Source organism: Peromyscus californicus, unplaced genomic scaffold, assembly GCF_007827085.1.
Source record: "Peromyscus californicus insignis strain IS unplaced genomic scaffold, ASM782708v3 Scaffold_18__1_contigs__length_77618521, whole genome shotgun sequence".
NCBI lineage: Eukaryota > Metazoa > Chordata > Mammalia > Rodentia > Cricetidae > Peromyscus > Peromyscus californicus.
In genome coordinates, this window is record NW_026294480.1 from 55,438,679 (window position 1) to 55,457,163 (window position 18,485).

Consider the following 18,485-nt stretch of genomic DNA (forward strand, 5'->3'; position numbering starts at 1 on the left):
TCTGGCTTGTTTTTTGTAGCACAGTGATCTCCAGTTCCACCTCTGTTGCCGTAGATGACAGGCTCTCACTTTTTTGTTGTTGTTGTTTTTCGAGACAGGGTTTCTCTGTGTAGTTTTGGTGCCTGTCCTGAATCTCACTCTGTAGACCATGCTGGCCTCGAACTCACAGAGATCCGCCTGGCTCTGCCTCTTGAGTGAGGCTCTCATTTTTTATGGATGCATACTATTCCATTTTGAATGTGACTATGTTTTCTTTATGCGCTCCTCACTTGTTGCATACGTTTTAGCTGTTGTGACTGAGGCTTTCCATGAGTATGAAAATGTAGATGTTTCTCCAGCAGTCTGATTTTAATTCCTTTGTGTATCCAGTAGTGGAACTACTGGATCACATGGTTGTTCTGTTTAGGATTTTTAAAGGATCCTACAAACCATTCAGCAATTATCTATTTTAGTACCCGTCAGAAACATTTAAAAATTTCCCTGTTTATCCTTTAAACGTTTTACCCATTTTTTTTTAATGATTTCTTTAGGCATAATCATTATTTTACCAGAAGAGTATTAGTTAACTTTGATAATAGCTTTGTTGTATAGAGTCTGACCTGAGACCTACCATGAGACATGACTGCATTCCTTTGTATTTTGTGGTAAAAAAAAATCTCACTTTTTACCTTTGATGGTTATCAGGGAGAGGTGGTGAGTGAAGCTCCGTGCCCCTTAGAAAAGCAGGGTCAGGCTGGAGAGATGGCTCACAGGTTAAGAACACTGGCTGTTCTTCAGGAGGTCCTGAGTTCAATTCCCAGCAACAACATGATGGCTCACAGCCATCTATAATGAAATCTGGTGCCCTCTCCTGGTATGCAGCCATACATGGAGGCAGAATGTTGTATACATAATACATAAATAAATCTTTAAAAAAAAAGAAAGAAAAGAAAAGCGGGGTCTTCTCTTCTCCTGCATCTTACACATCCTCAGTCATAACACAACTTTGTTATACATGCAAGAGAAGGAAGTGCCCCAGGCTTTATTTAATTCCAGGCCTTCCATTAAACTGCACTCCTATTTCATAAAATTAAACTCATTTCTTCTGTAGAATAGATTTTATGACAGAAGCCTTCGCAGGGCCCCTGAACTCCCTGTTTGCAGTAAGAGGCTGAGTGAAGTAATAGAATTACCCAAGAAGATGTCACAGTTTGTCTGCTTTGTTTTGGGTTTCTTGCCGCCTGTTTTGTGTTTTGACAGAAATGTTTTTGCAGAGATTGGCATAATGTAGACAATCAGGTTAACTGGGATAACGTTTTCTAATGTCCTACTGATTGGTACTCAGAGGACATTTGGGTTGAAGCCTCCCTTCCTGCTCAACCAAATGGCTCCCTGCATTTGTGTTCCCAGAAGCCTTGACAGGGATGGCTGGGAAGCCAGGCTTCACCAGGGGGAGGCTGCCATGTGGCCATCTCAATTCTAATGGTACTGGCCTTGTGAACACACTTACTTCTTTGCCAGCCTTCTGAGGGATACAGCTTCTCCTGTGCATGCCTTCTCACTGAAAAGTGTGTGTACGTGGGAAAGACCCCTTCTTTAAAAAAGGTCACATAAATAGTATTTTTCACATCTATTAGTATGTATACATTAATATGTTGCAAATTTGCAGATTGAAGATTTTGTTTTGTAAGGTGTCCTAGTTAGTGTTTCTGTTGCTGTGACGAAACACCATGACCAAAAGCAAATTGGGGAAGAAAGGGTTTTATTTGGCTTACCCTTCCACATTGTAGTCCATCACTGAAGGAAGTCAGGACAGGAACTCAAACAGGGCAGCAGGATCCTGGAGGCAGGAGCTGATGCAGAGGCTATAGAGGAGTGATGCTTTCTGGCTTACTCCCCGTGGCTTGCTCAGCCGGCTTTCTTAGAGAACCCAGGATCACCAGGCCAGGGATGGTACCACCCTCCAAGGGCTAGGTCCTCCCCCATCAATCACTAATTAAGAAAATGCCTTATAGTCATTTTAAGGAGGCAGGTTTTTCCCCCCTCAATTAGGTTCCTTCCTTTCAGATAAATCTAGCTTGTGTCAGTTTGACATAAAACTATCCAGCACATAAGGGTAAATTATTCTTGTGAAAAGCTGTATTTGGACCACTCTGTAGGCCTGTAGATGGACATGGACCACTTACTTCAGCGTTTTCTGGGCAGATGTTCTTCTATCCCTGATGGAGTTCATAGGTTCTGGTAACACTCACCAGAACATTCAATGTGGTATTGAACCTGCAGGAGAAAATAGTAAATCTTTAACAAAACAAAGTTTGATCTTTATGAAGTTTAAAGAGGTCAACATTCCTGCTTTTATAAGTTATTCTACACAGAGAGAATTCGGAAGATAAGCCGATTGGTCCTTTCAGCATTTCTTCAGGGCAGTCTTGGTTTGACATATCCCATGTATCTAGGAGGCTATGGGTATTTGCTGTGTGGAAATCCATCATCAAAGAGGGCTGGCTGGTGGTACTGGCGGGACCCAGTAGATATAGGTTAGAGAACGGCATCTCTCAATTATTTATTGCATAGATCAGATTAAGAATCTGTTCTGAAAAAAAAAAAAAGAATCTGTTCTGTAGCTGACTACGCCATCTTAGATTTAAATGTGAATCTAGAAATTAGAGGTATGATTTACCAGTTGCAGAATACATGTTCTTGAGGGCAAGTCTGAGCAGTGTCTTGTTTGCCTAAAAAGTGGTTGCAGCATCATGAATAGGAACTTAAAGGAAAAACAGTGAACGTTGTCATGAAGTACACATGTAATGTACAGTACAGAGAAAGTAATGCAATGTTATCACAGTGGAGATGGGCAGTTAGCATGGCTAAAGTCTGCTAAATAGGGTCTTCATACATTAACATCCTCTGAAGCCTGTCGGTTCTCTGTGCATTGCGGCTAATGAGAGGACATGCAGAGCCCACAGGGGCTTCAGAGGAAAGTTTGTAAAATTAAGAGTTCTTCAGTAGCTGTGAAACTGCCTTGATCATCAGCGTTCACGCATGGGGCATCTTGCTGCATGCCACATGAATCCATCACCTTTCTTCTCGGCGGGAAGAGAAAGGGGATATATAGAGAGAGATATATAGATATATATCTCTCTATATATCTCTCTATATATAGATATATCAGCAGTGTTTGCAGAGAAAATTTGTTCTTTATTTGCATGATAAAGAGACCCGTAAGCTCCCGGAAGCCAGATTCGTGGGCACTTGAGATGGAGCTGTGCCCCTTTATCCATGAAGCCAGTGTGCTAGGTGCAGATGCAGGGGGGAAGGAGAGCGAGGCTCGGGCAGGCACTTTTCACTGGGCTGACTTCACTGTGGTCCAGGTCTGAGTGAGTAAGGAGGACATGCTGGATCTTGAGACTTGCTTGCTGGACTGCAGATCCCAGGGCCTCTCTTGTTTTGTCATTCTACCCAAAGCTTTGTCCCGGCCAACAAGTTTCAAATGGCACAAGCTGAAATACCAGTGGGTAGGAAGTCCATACAAGACGGATTTAGTCCGACACACAAGTTTCTCTGCTTATTTTCTTTCTGAGTTTGGAAATTAGTGCATTGTGGGAAACAACTGATCCTGGTGGCTTGTAGGTTTTGTTTGGAAAGGTTTTTTTTTGTTGTTGTTTTTTGTTTTTTGGTTTTTTTTGGGTATGTATTCAGTTTTGCTTTCTAGCTTTCTGTCGCTTCTGATATTTTCTATGGGGCAATCATCTCCACGCCCTCTTTTCTGACACATTAAACTGGTATTCTATCCCTTTGGTTGCTAAGGTAACCCTCAGGGTGAATACTAATGATGGGGGACAGTGTTCTTTGGAATTGTGCCTATGGTAAATTTCTACGTTAAATTGATACAATTATTTCACACTGTAGGTATTCTTTAGGAAGACTTAAATCCTTAATTTAAATATTTTCATTGTCTTCCAAGCCTGTTTTAGGTTTTTAAGGAATAGAATTTCTGGCAGTAAGAATACAGTGCAGACTTGAACTCCTTCAGGGAAAGAGCTGTTGTCCCCTTCAGACTGTCTGGATTTGTTTTGCAGCTTAAGTTGGTGCTTCTTTTTGGACACATTCTCTTTTTTAGAAACTGTGCCTTCAAGAAGAAGAATCATCATAAACTCTTCTTTACAAATTAGCTTCCTGATGGGAGACCTGGCTCCTCAGTGGTTAAGAGAGATCACTGGCTGTTCTCGCAGAAGACCTGGGTTTGATTCCCAGCATCCACATGGTGGTTCACAACCATCCGTTAAATTTCAGGGTATCTGACGCCCTCCTCTGACCTCCACTGGCACCAGGCACACACGTGGTGCACATACATACATGCAGGCCAACACTCCTGCACGTAAAGTAAATAAGTATGTTAGAAACTTGACTTCTGTCGGGCAACAATGGACCTTAGACTTGGAGCAGAGAATCCCATTGGTATTCTCCCATCTGGGAAATAGAACATAAGGGTATATTTGGGTCACTTCCCCCGCACCATTATAATTTTCAGGAAAAAAATTAGAAAGAGGGAAGCTTTTATTTTTGAATGCCCTGCCCTGGTGTGTTTCCCACAGGACCCTGAACCCTGGGAGGCTTTGAAGTTCACCTCTGCTAGCCAAGTCCCATCCCCGCCCGGGTGCTCTTGGATTCGCCCAAACACACAGGATGCTCATGGCAGCTTTTGATTGCACACATGGGGCTAGAATTGAACTTGAAAATGACAGCAGCCAAGGGATTGTTTTATGGTTATTTTTTTTTAAGTGGGAAGAAGATAAAAAGTTTCAATTTTCTTAGATTTCTTAGTAGGATTTGGATGATGGTGACTATTCTTGCGCTGCTTTATTTTACATTTTTGGTTGTGAGCCTAGCCTTTAACGGCTGAGCTATCTCTCCGAGTTTTGAAACTCCCAGTCTTTGGTGGTTAAAAGCACAGTGGTTGAAGAAGGTGAGTGGGAGAGACTGGGAAGTGGGTGGGGCAGAATCCGGCAGTGACAAGAACTCTTGGGGAAAAGCCAGCTGTGTGCTCTGCTTAAGTCCCCTTTCCTCAGCCCCAGTGACTTTTGCAAAGTCTTTTGTTGACTCAAATAGGAGCTCATGCCCATACCAAGCTATATAGTTAGGAACCTGAAAGAGAGGTCTGGAGAGGTGGCTCAGCAGTTTAGAGCACTGGCTGCTCTTCTAGAGGACCTGGGTTCAATTCCCAGCACCCACATGGCAGCTTGAACTGCCTGCAAATCTAGTCTAAGGGAGTCCAACACCCTCTCTAGGCCTTAATGGGCAACAGAGCACAGAGTGCTGACCAGACAAACGTACAGGCAAGCATTCCTGTATGTAAAATAAAACCAATCTTTTAAAAAGTAAACAACAAAACAAAACAAAAAACCCTTAACCTTTTGTAATCTCACTCTGTATTTCTACATATCTGTGCTCCCTGCCCACTCAGTTGCTTTGATTTGCCACAGGAATGTGTGTGTTTGTCATGCGTGTGTGTGTGTGTGTGTGTGTGTGTGTGTGTGTGTGTGTGTGCGTGTGTGTGTGTGTGTGTGTGCGCGTGTGTGTGTGCGGTGTTGTGAGCCTGGGACCGGGCATCGTCAGCCTGGGTCCTTAGAGTTTGCGCAGCCCATTTTTCTTCTGCGCATGCCCTTCTCTCACCTTCAATTCTTTGGTGTCCTACGGGGTCTACCTTTTGGCGTCCTCTCTTAAAGCATGTATTTCTGGCTTTTTATTGTTTTACAGATTTTTTTTTTTCTCTGTAATTCTCACTTTCCCATCTGTAATTTATAGTAGGGGATACAAGCATAGACAGTATTAAACAAATCCATCCCTGATTCTTTAGTAACGGAGTTTTAATTGTTTTGTTTACATCTGTTTCTCCTGGAGATGTTAACCTTTGTTAGTTCCTTATCATTGGCTTTAATACATTTTCATAAGTACACAGTTGCTGAGGACACTTCACGCCTTTGCATTCCGGGAGGGATAATGACTAGGAACGTCTGAAGTTTTGGAGGAAGAAAAGGGGTCTCAGTTCTTGATGCTCCCTTTGCTTCCTGAGTGACCTTGAGTGATTGGGAATGTGTCAACCTATTAATGTTGACATCACAGAGTCCCTGTAAGTATGAAATAAATGTGGTCTGTGGTAGCTTGTTTTTAAAATAAAATAAAAACTTTGTGGAGATATATTTTACATTTTATAAAACTTTGCCATTTATACATACTTTTATGAGTTCTGGCAAGTTTCCATTTCTTTTTAGAGATTTGTTTTTTTCTTTATTTTTTAAACAATATTTTTATTAATTCTTTGAGAATTTCATACATTGTGTTTTGATCATATTCATCTCTCCCCCCAACCCATCCTACCTTACTTACTTCATGTCCTCTATTTATTTTTGGCCCCCCAAGCCCAGTGTGTGCTACCCAGGTACTCCTGCGTGTGTGGTCATCTTCTGGAATATGGTTGATCTAATAGAGGGTCATGCCTTTAAAAAAAACTGACTCTCTTTCAGCAGCTACCAATTGTCAATAGTTTCTCAGTGTCTTAGGGTGTTAGGGTGTTCATTGCTGTGAAGAGACACCATGGCCACGGCAGTTCTTGTAAAGGAAAGCATTTAATTGAGGTGGTGGCTGGCTTACAGTTTCAGAGGGTCAGTCCATTATCATCATGGCGGGGAGCATGGGGGCTGGGAGTACGGCGGTATGCAGGCAGACATGGTGCTGGAGGATTCTACATCTTAACCCAAAGGCAACAGGAAGTGAACTGTCACAAGGCATGGCTTGAGCATAGAGGAGACCTCAAAGCCCACCTTCACAATGACACACTTCCTCCAACAAGACCACACCTACTCCAAGAAGCCCACACCTCCTAATAGTGCCACTTCCTTTGGGGGTCATTTTCTTTCAAACCACCACACTGAGCTAGAGATGGGATGTCATGCCTATTTCCCCAATTCCATGTTGGGGTTTTTATCTGTCCTGAGTGTGTGCAGGTCTGGTGAATGCTCTCACAATCACATAGTTCATGTGTGCAACTGCCCTGTTGTGTCCAGCAAATACTATTCCATTGCCGTCACCCACCATCTCTGGCTCTTCAGATCTTCCTGACCCCTATTCTGCAGCGATTCTTAAGCCTCGGAAGGAAGAGGGTATGATGTCTACATTTCTACTGAGACTTCTTCCCAACCCTCTCAGCCTCACCCTAAGTATATGGCTCCCTTGATACCGACTTCCTGTTTGGTTACTTCTACTTCCCTTTTTTCTCCCCCCTCACTGGAATAACCCTTGCTGATTGTGTCCCTGACACTGAATGAGGTGGATAAAAGTCTCTCAATGATGCTACATTCATACCTCAAAATTCTACCATTTCTTAGCCTAGGAACAGGGTCCTGAGGCTCTGGTGTCTAGTATCAGGTCAATGAGTAGAGCCTGCCCAGTTGTAGACCATTGGCTAATTTCCTGGTTGTACTTGAATCCAAAAACCTGCTGCAGACTTCAAAAGGCCAGTTGCAAGATAAATCCACACATTTCCTGCTTGTCAGTAAAACAGTGAAAACGGCATTGCATTTTCATTTGACTCCTAAAAAGAGCAGGGTTCCCGAAAGGTCGTCAAGGTGTGTGTCTGAGAATTCTACTGTGGTGTGAGGGGGAGCGCGGGAGCTGCAAGCGAGTTCACCATGGATAGATGGTGGAACTGGAAGAAACATTAGCCAGTGAGAGCAAAATGGATTGCACCGTCTGGGAAGAAGGTCTGGAATAATTGGTGCTTATGACACCTAATGACCGCCTGCAGCCCCAGGCAGGGGATTACAGGCAATTTGTCTTAATGGCTCATCTGGAACAGGGCACTGATGCAATTTCAGTGCCTCCTAAGCCGGAGACTAGCTCCCTTCAATTATGTTTTTAAATGATAACCAGAGAAAAACTGTTTCCAAACACGCCACGGATCCATTTAGTGACCGTACATTGTAATTTCTTGTATTAAAAAGATCATGTATAGTGCTTGGGAACCCTGGCCTATGTGTTATTTCTGACATTCTGAGGTAGTAAGCTGACTCGATATTATTTTCTCTTTTATAAACCAGGTAGCTCCCCAAAGTTGGAGCTCTTACAGAGCTCCAATCCAGGTCTTGAGCCCTTTCGTTCATCTCCCTTTGTGCTCTACAAGCTTGTGTCTGGGTTCTTACCACCTGGTACCATTGCCCACATTGTATGTTTCAGTTTGGAATGTCTCTCGATGTGAAAGCCAAAATGAAGCCTTCATCATGGAGGTCTGATAGACTTTTTAGTATTTCAGCTATTTACTTCTAGTTCCAGAAGCTAAACTGTGGCCAACCTCAGTGAGATGCCAAGTCCTTCTAAATTGTAGACACACAATGCAGGTTTTCTGGAATGATGGTGTGCGATGGATGTTTCCAGAGATTCTGAGTTAGGCATGGTTACAATCTGAGTGTCTCAAATGCATCTGATGTAGAAGAGAAGCCTCAGGCAAGCATGGCCAATCGCTGTGCTAATGGTTCTCCATGCCTCCTTTGTGGCCTTATGATCAACTATGGCTGCCATGTTGGTCCTCTCTCTCTCTCTCTCTCTCTCTCTCTCTCTCTCTCTCTCTCTCTCTCTCTGATGCTCTGTATCTTTCTTCCACATAAGCATATTTATAATTGTGATTCCTCCTTTGGATTCACCAGCCTCCTACCTTCAGTACTGAAGGCTGGTTGTATACCCACCCCTGGCGTCTGGAGCAGACTGCATTGGTGGAAGATGCTGCACTGCATGGCCCCTTTTCTTAGTTTCACTAACAACCTTGCAAACATCTCAGAGTCTGCATGTGTGTGTGTGTGTGTGTGTGTGTGTGTGTGTGTGTGTGTGTGTGTGTGAGTGTGTGTGTGTTTGCTATCCATGCCCAGTTTTCTGTTCTACTCTCCATGTAAATTTTGGTTAACATTTTCCTCTTGTTTCCTTGCATTTTGCTCTTCATATTTGGCATTTTATAAACTTATGTGTCTTGGTACCTTGCAGGTTGGACATGTGGTTTTCTTGTTGGCTGAATAGTTTCCTTATTTCCTCATACACTCTTTGTGTCTAAGCCTTAGAATTCTAGTTCACGGGACAACAATGCTACAGCCCAGGCTTTTATTTTATTCTGAACACAAGTGGCTGTTTGCTGTTCATAGGGAAGGACTGTGTCCATCTACACTTGGGTTAGGCACATAGAAATACTCTTATTTAATATTTGTTTACAGAAACGACTTGGGAGCACAAGTTGAGACCTGTATGATTGTGCAGCTTTGGAAATCAGAGTAGAACATGTTTCAATGAATTGGATTTATGTGAATAAAAGACCATTGGTCTTCAAAACCTTGCTATGGATGTATTGCTGAATACATCCCTGTGGCTTCCCTAGGAAGTTATGACACATTCCTAAGCCCAGCTTCTGAGTTTACTTGTGTTTTTTAAAAGCACCATTTACTTCTAGATTTTCATCCTCATAGTGTGTTAGTTTTAATGTTTTGCTAAGAGTTTAAGCCCTGGCTTAGCAGTTAACATTTTGGATGGAAAAGAACTTGTTAAACTCAGAGAGAAGTTTAGCCATTTTTGTTCTTTGGTAATATTATTTCTAGCAGATGAACAGCTCGTCAGAACAGATTGGGAAAACAGCACTCTAGAAGACAGACCCTAGGGATGGGATTGGCTAAACACTTACTGACTTCAAGAGGCAGATCTCCAACTCTGGTTTTGTGTTAGAGTCACTAGGAAATGTGGGTGCACCTCCCTTCAGAAATCCTGATTTAATTGTTCTGGGGAGGACCTTGAGTGTTCAGCCATTTTTATTTATTATCTATCTATCTATCTATCTATCTATCTATCTATCTATCTACCTATCTATCTACCTGCCTACCTATCATTTTCTATCTATCTACGTACCTACCTGCCTATCATCTGTCTGTCTGTCTATCTATCTATCTATCTATCTATCTATCTATCTATCTATCATCTAGCTACATATCTATCATCTATCTATCTATCATCTATTAATCTATCTATTATCTATCTAATCTGTCTGTTTGTCTATCATCTGTCGCATCCATTCATCCCATCCTGTAGATGTAACCAACTGTCTTATTAAATAAGAAACACAGAACCAATGCAAAGAAGAAAGCCAAGAGGTCAGAGTTAAGAGCTAAAACCTTACCCTTCCTCCTGCGGTGGTCCTACCTCTCCAAAAGAGAGCTACTTCCTGTGTTAAAGTCTTTATATAGACTTTCTGTTCTGCCTTCTCATTGGTTGTAAACCCAACCACATGACCGTCTTGTCACTGCCTGTCTGTACAGACCTCCAGGTCTTCTATGGTTGGTACTGAGATTAAAGGTGTGTGTATCCAATGCTGGCTGTATCCCTGAACACACAGAGACTTACCCAGCTCTGCCTACCAAGTGCTGGGATTACAAGTGTACGCCACTACTGCCCGGCTTTCCTATGGCTTGCTAATAGCTCTGACCCCCGGGCAACTTTATTTATTAACATACAAATAACATTTTAATACAAATAAAATATCACCATCCCATCCATTCATCCCATCTGTCCGTCCGTCTATCTATCTATCTATCTATCTATCTATCTATCTATCTATCTATCTATCTATCTATCTATCTATCTGGTTTTTCAAGACAGGGTTTTTCTGTGTAGCCCTTGCTGCCTTGCAACTCATTCCAGGGCTATGTAAACGTGTTGGAGTACCACAAGCCCCCAGTGTTGGACATGGACCTACAGGTTTTGGTATTTGCTTTGCTGGGTTTCAGTCTTACTTTGATCTAATATTTCCTCACTATGCTCCTATTCTTCCATTTTGGAATGGGGATATTTATTTTTGCACCATCGTATATTGAAAATATATAACTTTTTTTTTTTAAATTTCAGGCTCACAGTTAAGAGATTTCTTTGAGTTTCAGATGAGATTTTTGGACTTTGGTCTTTTGAACAATGTTGGAAGGTAAACCTAAGAGACTCTTAGAGATGGACGAAAAGCATTTTACATTATAAGATGGCCATGAACCCTTAAGGACAGGTGAAATGTTTGGCTTTAAAAAGTGACTTGTTTGGGTATCAAGTTGAGAAGGAGTGGACTTATGGTGGTTCGTTTCAAATGTCAACTCCATGGGGTTAAGAAACACCTGGGGCATTAGTGAGGCATGTCTTTGGGTGTGTCTAAAGAGGATTAACTAAGGAGACAAGACCTGCCCTGGATGCAGGTATCATCCTTCTGATGGGCTGGGGAAAAGGAGAAAGCCAGTTGTTTGCCTCTGAAGGCACCAGTATTTGCCTCTTGCTGCTTCCTGGTTGTGGACCCAGGGTGACCAGCCACTTCACTCTCCTGTGGCCATGTCTTCCCTGTCAAAGAAGGACCGTACCTTCTCAAACCCCATGCCAAAGTCCACCTTCCCTTCTGTGAGTGGCTTCTTGTCGGGTATTTGGTCAATGAGCCTGGATTAGCTGGACCCTTTTTGTCTATGTCAACCTGGTTTTATAAGCAGAGAAACTGATGTTCCAAAGAGCGAGGCATGTCGAAATCAAGCTTCGTTCCCTGCTAAGGGCAGATAGGCCCTCACTGTTCCAAAACAGGAATGGTTTATTGAAAGTCACAGCCTGTTCAGCCCCTCTCTCTGTCTGGGTGATTGTGTTCCCAGGATTTTAGAACTCATACCTTTTAATGTGTGCCATCAGAGCAATTAATAGTAATTCTGTCTGAGTTCCATTACTTCAGATAACTCCTGCTGCTTCCTAAACAAACAGGAAGAGACAGTTACTTGCTTTTTTTTTTTTCATTTTAATTAAACAGCCCTACCTCTGCCAAACTGTATAACCCCTTTCCACAGTTTGTTTTCTTGGCTGCTGTTAAGAAATCTGAACCTTCTAACAAGCAGAATTATTTATATATGCCACTATTTCAAGCTGTTTGCTGCCTTCTCCATGCTGACCTTCATACCGAATGAGAGCGCTGTCTCTTTAACACTCTGGTAGTTTTATTCTGTGCTTCCTTTCACCATCAGAAGAGCTTTCTTTCCCTGCCCTCCCTCCTCCTTCCTCTTCCAGAAGTGGAGAAGTTCTGAGGCTAGGGGAATGGGAACAGTGAGCTGCATGATTATCACTATTGTCTCCTTTCTGAGAGGTGAGGATGGACTCCCTCTCCCTCCATAAACAGAGAGTAGATGCCTGGGACTAGTCAGACAGGCTTGCAAGTTTCTGCTAATGGAGGAGGCAAGGCCTCCACACTTACTCTTCTTGATCAGCTGAATATAGCCAGCAGCACCCCAGTTTTAGAACATTGCAGCAGGCACTCTGAGGAACACTATTCACACACTGAAACCCTGCTCCTTTGCCCGTGCTACTGTTTTAACTCCAAGGGTTCAGATATTCTCCCTCTCAGATGTATTTTTCTTGGAAGAAAACTGCAACCTGTACATGGGACATTTCTCACCATATTCAGATTGGGATCTGTGGTGTAAAAATTCCATTTAGTGTGGCTGGCTGCTCAGAATCTCGTGCTGATCGCCTCCTCTGCTGGCTAGGATATGTGTGCATGTGTGTGCAGGTGTGTGTTTGTTTTGTTACCTGATCCTAACAAGTCTCTTCCTGGTTATTATTTAAAATAAGAAAAGTAAGTACAAATGTTGTCAGCCTTGTCCTGCAGGGAACCTGTTAAGAATGAAAGCCACGATTTTTTTTTTTTTTTTTTTTTTTGGTTTTTCGAGACAGGGTTTCTCTGTGTAGCTTTGCGCCTTTCCTGGATCTCGTTCTGTAGACCAGGCTGGCCTCGAACTCACAAAGATCCGCCTGGCTCTGCCTCCCGAGTGCTGGGATTAAAGGCGTGCGCCACCACCGCCCGGCCTGAAAGCCACAATTTTTAAGTAAGGATAATGGTCATAAACTCCAAGGGTAAAAGAAAGATCAATTTTTTCGTGCCTAGTGTCTATGAGGCATGAGGTTGAGTTTGCAGCACCTGGAGAGGGAAAGCCAACCCAAGTCTTGTGCTTTTCATAAAGATGAGTTGAAGCATATTAAATGGATGCATGGTAACTGTGTGCAGCCAGGGCTACAGGTCTGTTTTTAGATGTTTTGGCATTTGGGTTGTTGTTTCACCGTAGAGGGGACAGGTGTTATGTCACATGACAAGTGATAGAGCAACTATGCAGGGAACTTGGTGGTACTTTACTGTGATAAGGACCCAGGTATAAATCCTTATGTCTTTGGAATCTAAAGCCCTGTAGTTATTGCTATAGAGAAATCTGGATAGATCTGTGAGAATGTAAACTGAGCAGTTTTATTTTGTATTCATGCACAGTGGGATATTTCTTTCTGTTGTGTTGGGATTTTGTTCCACGCTCCCTCTACAAAATACTCCTCACACTCATGACATAAAGCTGTGTTTATGGCTGTCATAGTAAGTCGGGTAGGTCTGCTCCAAACCCTCAGTGGCTTCAGGGGCTGGGGATGGCAAGACAGGAATTCACCGAGAAATTGAAGCTTAGTTTAATAAATATTTTTTGTTGTGGGATTAATGATGGTAAAGTAGGGTTAATGATGGTGAGGGGGGAGTGGCAGGTTCAGATGGGGGCCTCCTTGGGAGTTGGCAGGGATCGTGATAGTTTTAAATTGGATTTAGGTCTTCTCTGTACTGTCCATTGGTGGCTGGTGCTGAAGGGTTGATGAATCTTGTGGGAAATTTATGCAGTAAACAGTCCCTGGTTTGCCTGGGCAAGAGTCTCTGGCAGTAGTGAAGTTATGTTAATGAAGACAGTGGGACAATAAGATCATGGTTCTGTGGCCAGCGAGCTGTGTGGGAAGCTGGCATTTTTGTCCTTAATGTCCTAGTTGTATGTGGGAGTACCAACTAGGGGGCCCCAGTTCCTGTTAGGAGATTTCGTTTAAGAGCTCTCTGAGACAGACTGGAGAGTGAGGGGTGTTATATAGAGCAGCACATCAGAGAGGAAAAGCCAACTTCCACAGGGGCTTGCTGTTCGTGTGTAATTTCATCTCTTCTGTAAATGCTTAGCGAGTGTGCCAGGCACTGTGATGCTCGTGGGATCCCACAAAACGGAAGACAAGGTCCCCACTCTGTTGGGCCTTTCATTCTATTGTCTAGCTCTCTTGGGTTATGAATATAGCTGGTATCATTATTTCCTGGACCCCCCACTGTGTGCTGCTTATCACAATAGATCTGTAGTGACCAGCTTTTTATGTTTAGGTGTTAGAATGAGGTGTCTTTAAAGTGTGACTGAGCATATAAAGTTCATGAGCATGGCATGTATGTATGTATGTATGTATGTATGTATGTATGTATGTATGTATCTTGCTGTGTTGCCCAGATTAGTATCAAACTTCTGGGCACAAGTGGTCCTCCAGCTTCACAGTCCTGAGTGCTGGGATTCCAGGCAGGTGCCACCACAGCCAACTTGGGTCTAGCTTTTTTAATGTAAGAAAATGTTTTTATAGTTCACATATTAACAATATAGTGTCTGTCATGAATCACCTATGTCCTAGGTACTGGGTTATTACACTAGGGAGACAAATGTACAAACTCTATACAAATTGCATATGAAGTAAATATGCATAGGCATTTGAGACTTTAATAACTAATTACTTTTAAACTCTGCAAGTACTTAATGGGGTCATGCATTACCGGCTACTGTTAAGAAGGAAAACCTTCAAGGGCTTGTCAGCCTGTATGGTGAAAGTCGGAAATGATCATAACACACAGCAGGAAACACCACAGTGGAAATTAGCAGGAGGCTGCCAAGGCCCTACCCCTGTTCAGGGCCATCTGCAAAGGCATAGCACCAGGGTGCCTTTGGCAGTGTGATGTTCCCTGGGATCTAATTTCTGGGCAAACACACCACTATGGGGCTGGGGACAGGCCATGGTCACAGGTGCTCTGGACTTCAGAAACTGCTTTCTGTCACAGCCTCTCATGAGGGTGGACTGGCTCTGAGGACAAATGGTGGAAACAGAGGTTTCTTTGTGCCCTTGGCTTGATAGCCTGCCCAGCCTGTGTGGCAGGAGTTTCTTAGTAGATATCTTGGAAGTTGATGAGTGTATTTCCAAAGGATGATCTTTCCTGAGAACCTGTATCCTCCGGTGATGTTCCTGCATCCTTAGTGACAGATGGTAGCAGGATGTAGCATAATGGATGGGAAGAGCCTGTATCAGTCATGAGTATCATAGCTCTAGTGCCCTCTGGCTCCCTGACCTCCAGAAAACCCCAGGACCTCTCACTATCCGTAGAGCAGGAGGTCAAGATGAGATGCTTTTGACTCCTCCCAGCCCGATGCTTCTGTCATACCCAATATGTCATCTCTTTAATAAAATGTACAAAACAAAGTTTACGAATGAAGGAACTAACATCCCATTTTCCCTTCTCTTCAGTATCTCTACACAGAGAGTCTCTCCTGCACCTGGCTGTGAGATGGGGCCTGCCTAAGCTTTTCCACTTCCTCTTGTGTCTCCCTGGGGGAGTCAAGGCCTTGGAGATACCCAATGAAGAGGGCACCACACCATTGCACTTAGCTTTGCACGGTGGACACGCCACCCTGGTGGACGACATCACAAAGTGAGTTCAATTGCCTAATAGTGGCTCTCTTCACTATGTCTACGAAGCCTGCCAAGCATTATGGAAAAATGGGAATAGCTAACGCATCTGCTAATGTTGCCTTGTGTTTTTACAGCTAGTCTTCTTGCATACAGTACCAATACATGCTTAGCTAGTGCGTAAGCAGATACCTTTGTTGGGAGTATTTTGTGACAGAGAGACAGGAAAGATAATGAAAAGAGGATTGGTCAAACAGTGGTCTACACTGCCCTTCAGACTTTAGTTTCAACAACATTTCCTCAGCAAAGGCTCCTGAGTTGTATTCTTTTATGATTATGATTAATTTTAGTAAGAATCACAATTTATAATTATACAGATATGACCATTTACTTTTTTGGCTATCTTCTAAATCACTTGAGAGATGGAGGCATTTCTGCTTTATTTCTAGTCCAATGCCAGTGTCATAATTTTCATTGTAAGAATAACAGGTGAACTTACAGGAGTAGTCACTAGGGTTTAGTGAACTAATGTAAGGGAGATAATCTGTTAACTATGAAGTTGTCTGTGTCGGGAATGTTCTCAACACTCCCAGTGATTGACCAGTGGGTTATGTGCTCCTTTGGTTCAGATGAATTGTTGTTCTAACTTATGAAAGAAAAAGCCATATGTAGTGATTGCCTTGATATAACATGGTAAAATATAAATTATAAATAGACTAGTACATTGAAAATGACAATAAAAATTTTAAATATTGTTAGAGTATTATTACATGGTGTGTCTTAGTGGGATGGTTTTTCTAGTTTGGCTTGTATAACTCAATGTAATTAATTTGATACAATTAATTAATGGTAATTTGATGCCTAAGTGGTCATTAGGCAGAAACCAGAACTTTCCCTTTCTCCTCCCCTGCCTTATTTGATCAAATAGTCATTAACTAAGAGATAAGCCCATCCAAAGGGAATTGTCCTTTCCTTTGGTTATGAACACAACCATGTTTTCTTGGTTACAAAGAACGAGGCAAGAGCGTGTCCTGTAACTGAGTTATGGCGCCTGCTGCAGGGTTCCCTCCTGGAGGTAGATGCCTTTATCTGCTGGGGGCTTTGGACTTCCTTCCTGTTTCCAGCACCAGAAGACACTGAATGTTTTAAAAGTTTACATGTTTAATAGATCTGTTTATAGGTGGAATTAAAAGCAGACTCAATTCTGGTCATAAGGTCATATGATCATATGATTGTATGGTGGATCATATGTGTTTTAAATAAACAACAGCGCTACTACTACTCATCATATGATCATACAGTGGACCGTATGATCATATGTGTTTTAAATGAACCACAGCTCTACTTTTATTCAGGCTCACGGTCCTTTTACTTCAGTGGCTGGTTGGTACTTTTCCAGAAGATTCAGAAATTAGTGTGAAGACTAATGGATCTCTTTTTGTCACTCCATGTGATGGAGCTAAGTCAGCTCAGAGGTTCCTCAATTTTAAATGGAGGTGTGTCCTGTGAACCTATTTTAGGTTGGAAACATCCCAAGTTGCCAATGCATTTACTATACCTAGCCTCTTATACATCACTGGGCAACACGGTCCACTGTGGGAGATCATGTGTAGCCTCATGGTTGTGTGACTGGCTGTGGGATAAGGCTTTTTGCCACCACCCAGCAGCTAGAGAGAGTAATACACTGCTTATGTACCTCTCCAACCTGGGTAAAATCAAAATTCAAAACCAGAAAGTAGCATTTCTAATGAATTAACTTATCTTCTACAGCATTGTAGCATTGACAACTTAGAAATCAAGCCATCATAAGTTACAGGGTCTTTAATGTATTTCTGTAAAGCAAACATTCATTAACAAAATGAGATCATGCCAGAGGAAGAAAGGGACAGAGCTGGTTCTGTAAAGCGAGGGGTCTGGGGACAGTCTGTTGGAATGTGACCACATGATGAACATGAATATTTTTCACCTGAGGCATCTTTATTGTTACTAATGTACGATCCTATCTGCTGTGCTGATTTACTGCAGTAATTCCAGCCGTCAAGGTGTATAGCTAACACTGTTGTTCTTAACCAGTCAAGGCAGATGAGAAAATACGCTTATATTCAAGAACTTAGTTTGGGTATATTGTTTCATTGTTAATGAATGTGTTCAAGACGATGACCTAATCAAAAGTATGCGTGTTCTAATTTGCATGAGGGGGTGATTTAGCACAGTGGTACCAGTGTGTTAGGAATATACCGTTGTTTGCCACAGCCAGACCTCACCACACTCCCTGGAGATTCTCTCTGTTTTCCATTATAATCACCTAGCAAACTATTGGCTGCCAGCTAATTTGTTCTTCATGAGCTCCATTAAAGGGGGAGACATCTTTTCTGATTAAAAAGGAGAGTTAACTAGTGAGATACGTTTCTATGCTTAAAAATCAGGACTGTTTTGTTATTTATGGGAACCTTTAAAACATAGAGTCTTTTTAAAAACCACCACTAAGTGGAAAAATAAAGACGGCTTGACCCAGATCTGTTTACACAAGCTCGTGTAATTGGGTGTGTAAGTGACTTTTACGGATCATTTTCCATTTTGGATTTGTAATATCGGGGCAAGATGGGGGATGGGATCCGTGAAGCTGTGATGTGTGAATTTTGACTTGTGACAATTCAGTTTTCAGGGTAGCCGGTCCCCAGACTTCTCCCGACTGCGTCTGAGCGAAGATGCCTCTCTGCAGTTCGTACACTCATCAGAAACATTGACTCTGACCGTTAACCACACGGCTGAGCATTTGTTGGAGGCAGACATCAAACTCTTCCGGAAATATTTTTGGGACAGGACCTTCCTTGTCAAGGTTTGTACCGCTGTTCCAGGACTCAATGGTGCATGCTCCTTTAGTACGTGTGGGATCTGTGCACTGTTTTGGA

At 42.6% G+C, this 18,485-nt stretch overlaps 1 protein-coding gene across 5 annotated transcripts in view; it reads left to right on the forward strand.

The window, feature by feature from the left end:
- Window positions 1-18,485, forward strand: part of Arhgef28 (Rho guanine nucleotide exchange factor 28) — a 300,377-nt gene that overhangs the window by 124,181 nt on the left and 157,711 nt on the right. For all 5 annotated transcript variants that reach the window (XM_052743476.1, XM_052743480.1, XM_052743477.1 and 2 more), the window contains exons 5-6: window positions 15,412-15,595; window positions 18,232-18,412. In XM_052743476.1, coding sequence (XP_052599436.1) covers window positions 15,412-15,595; window positions 18,232-18,412 — 365 coding nt within the window. The remainder of the gene's footprint in view (window positions 1-15,411; window positions 15,596-18,231; window positions 18,413-18,485) is intronic.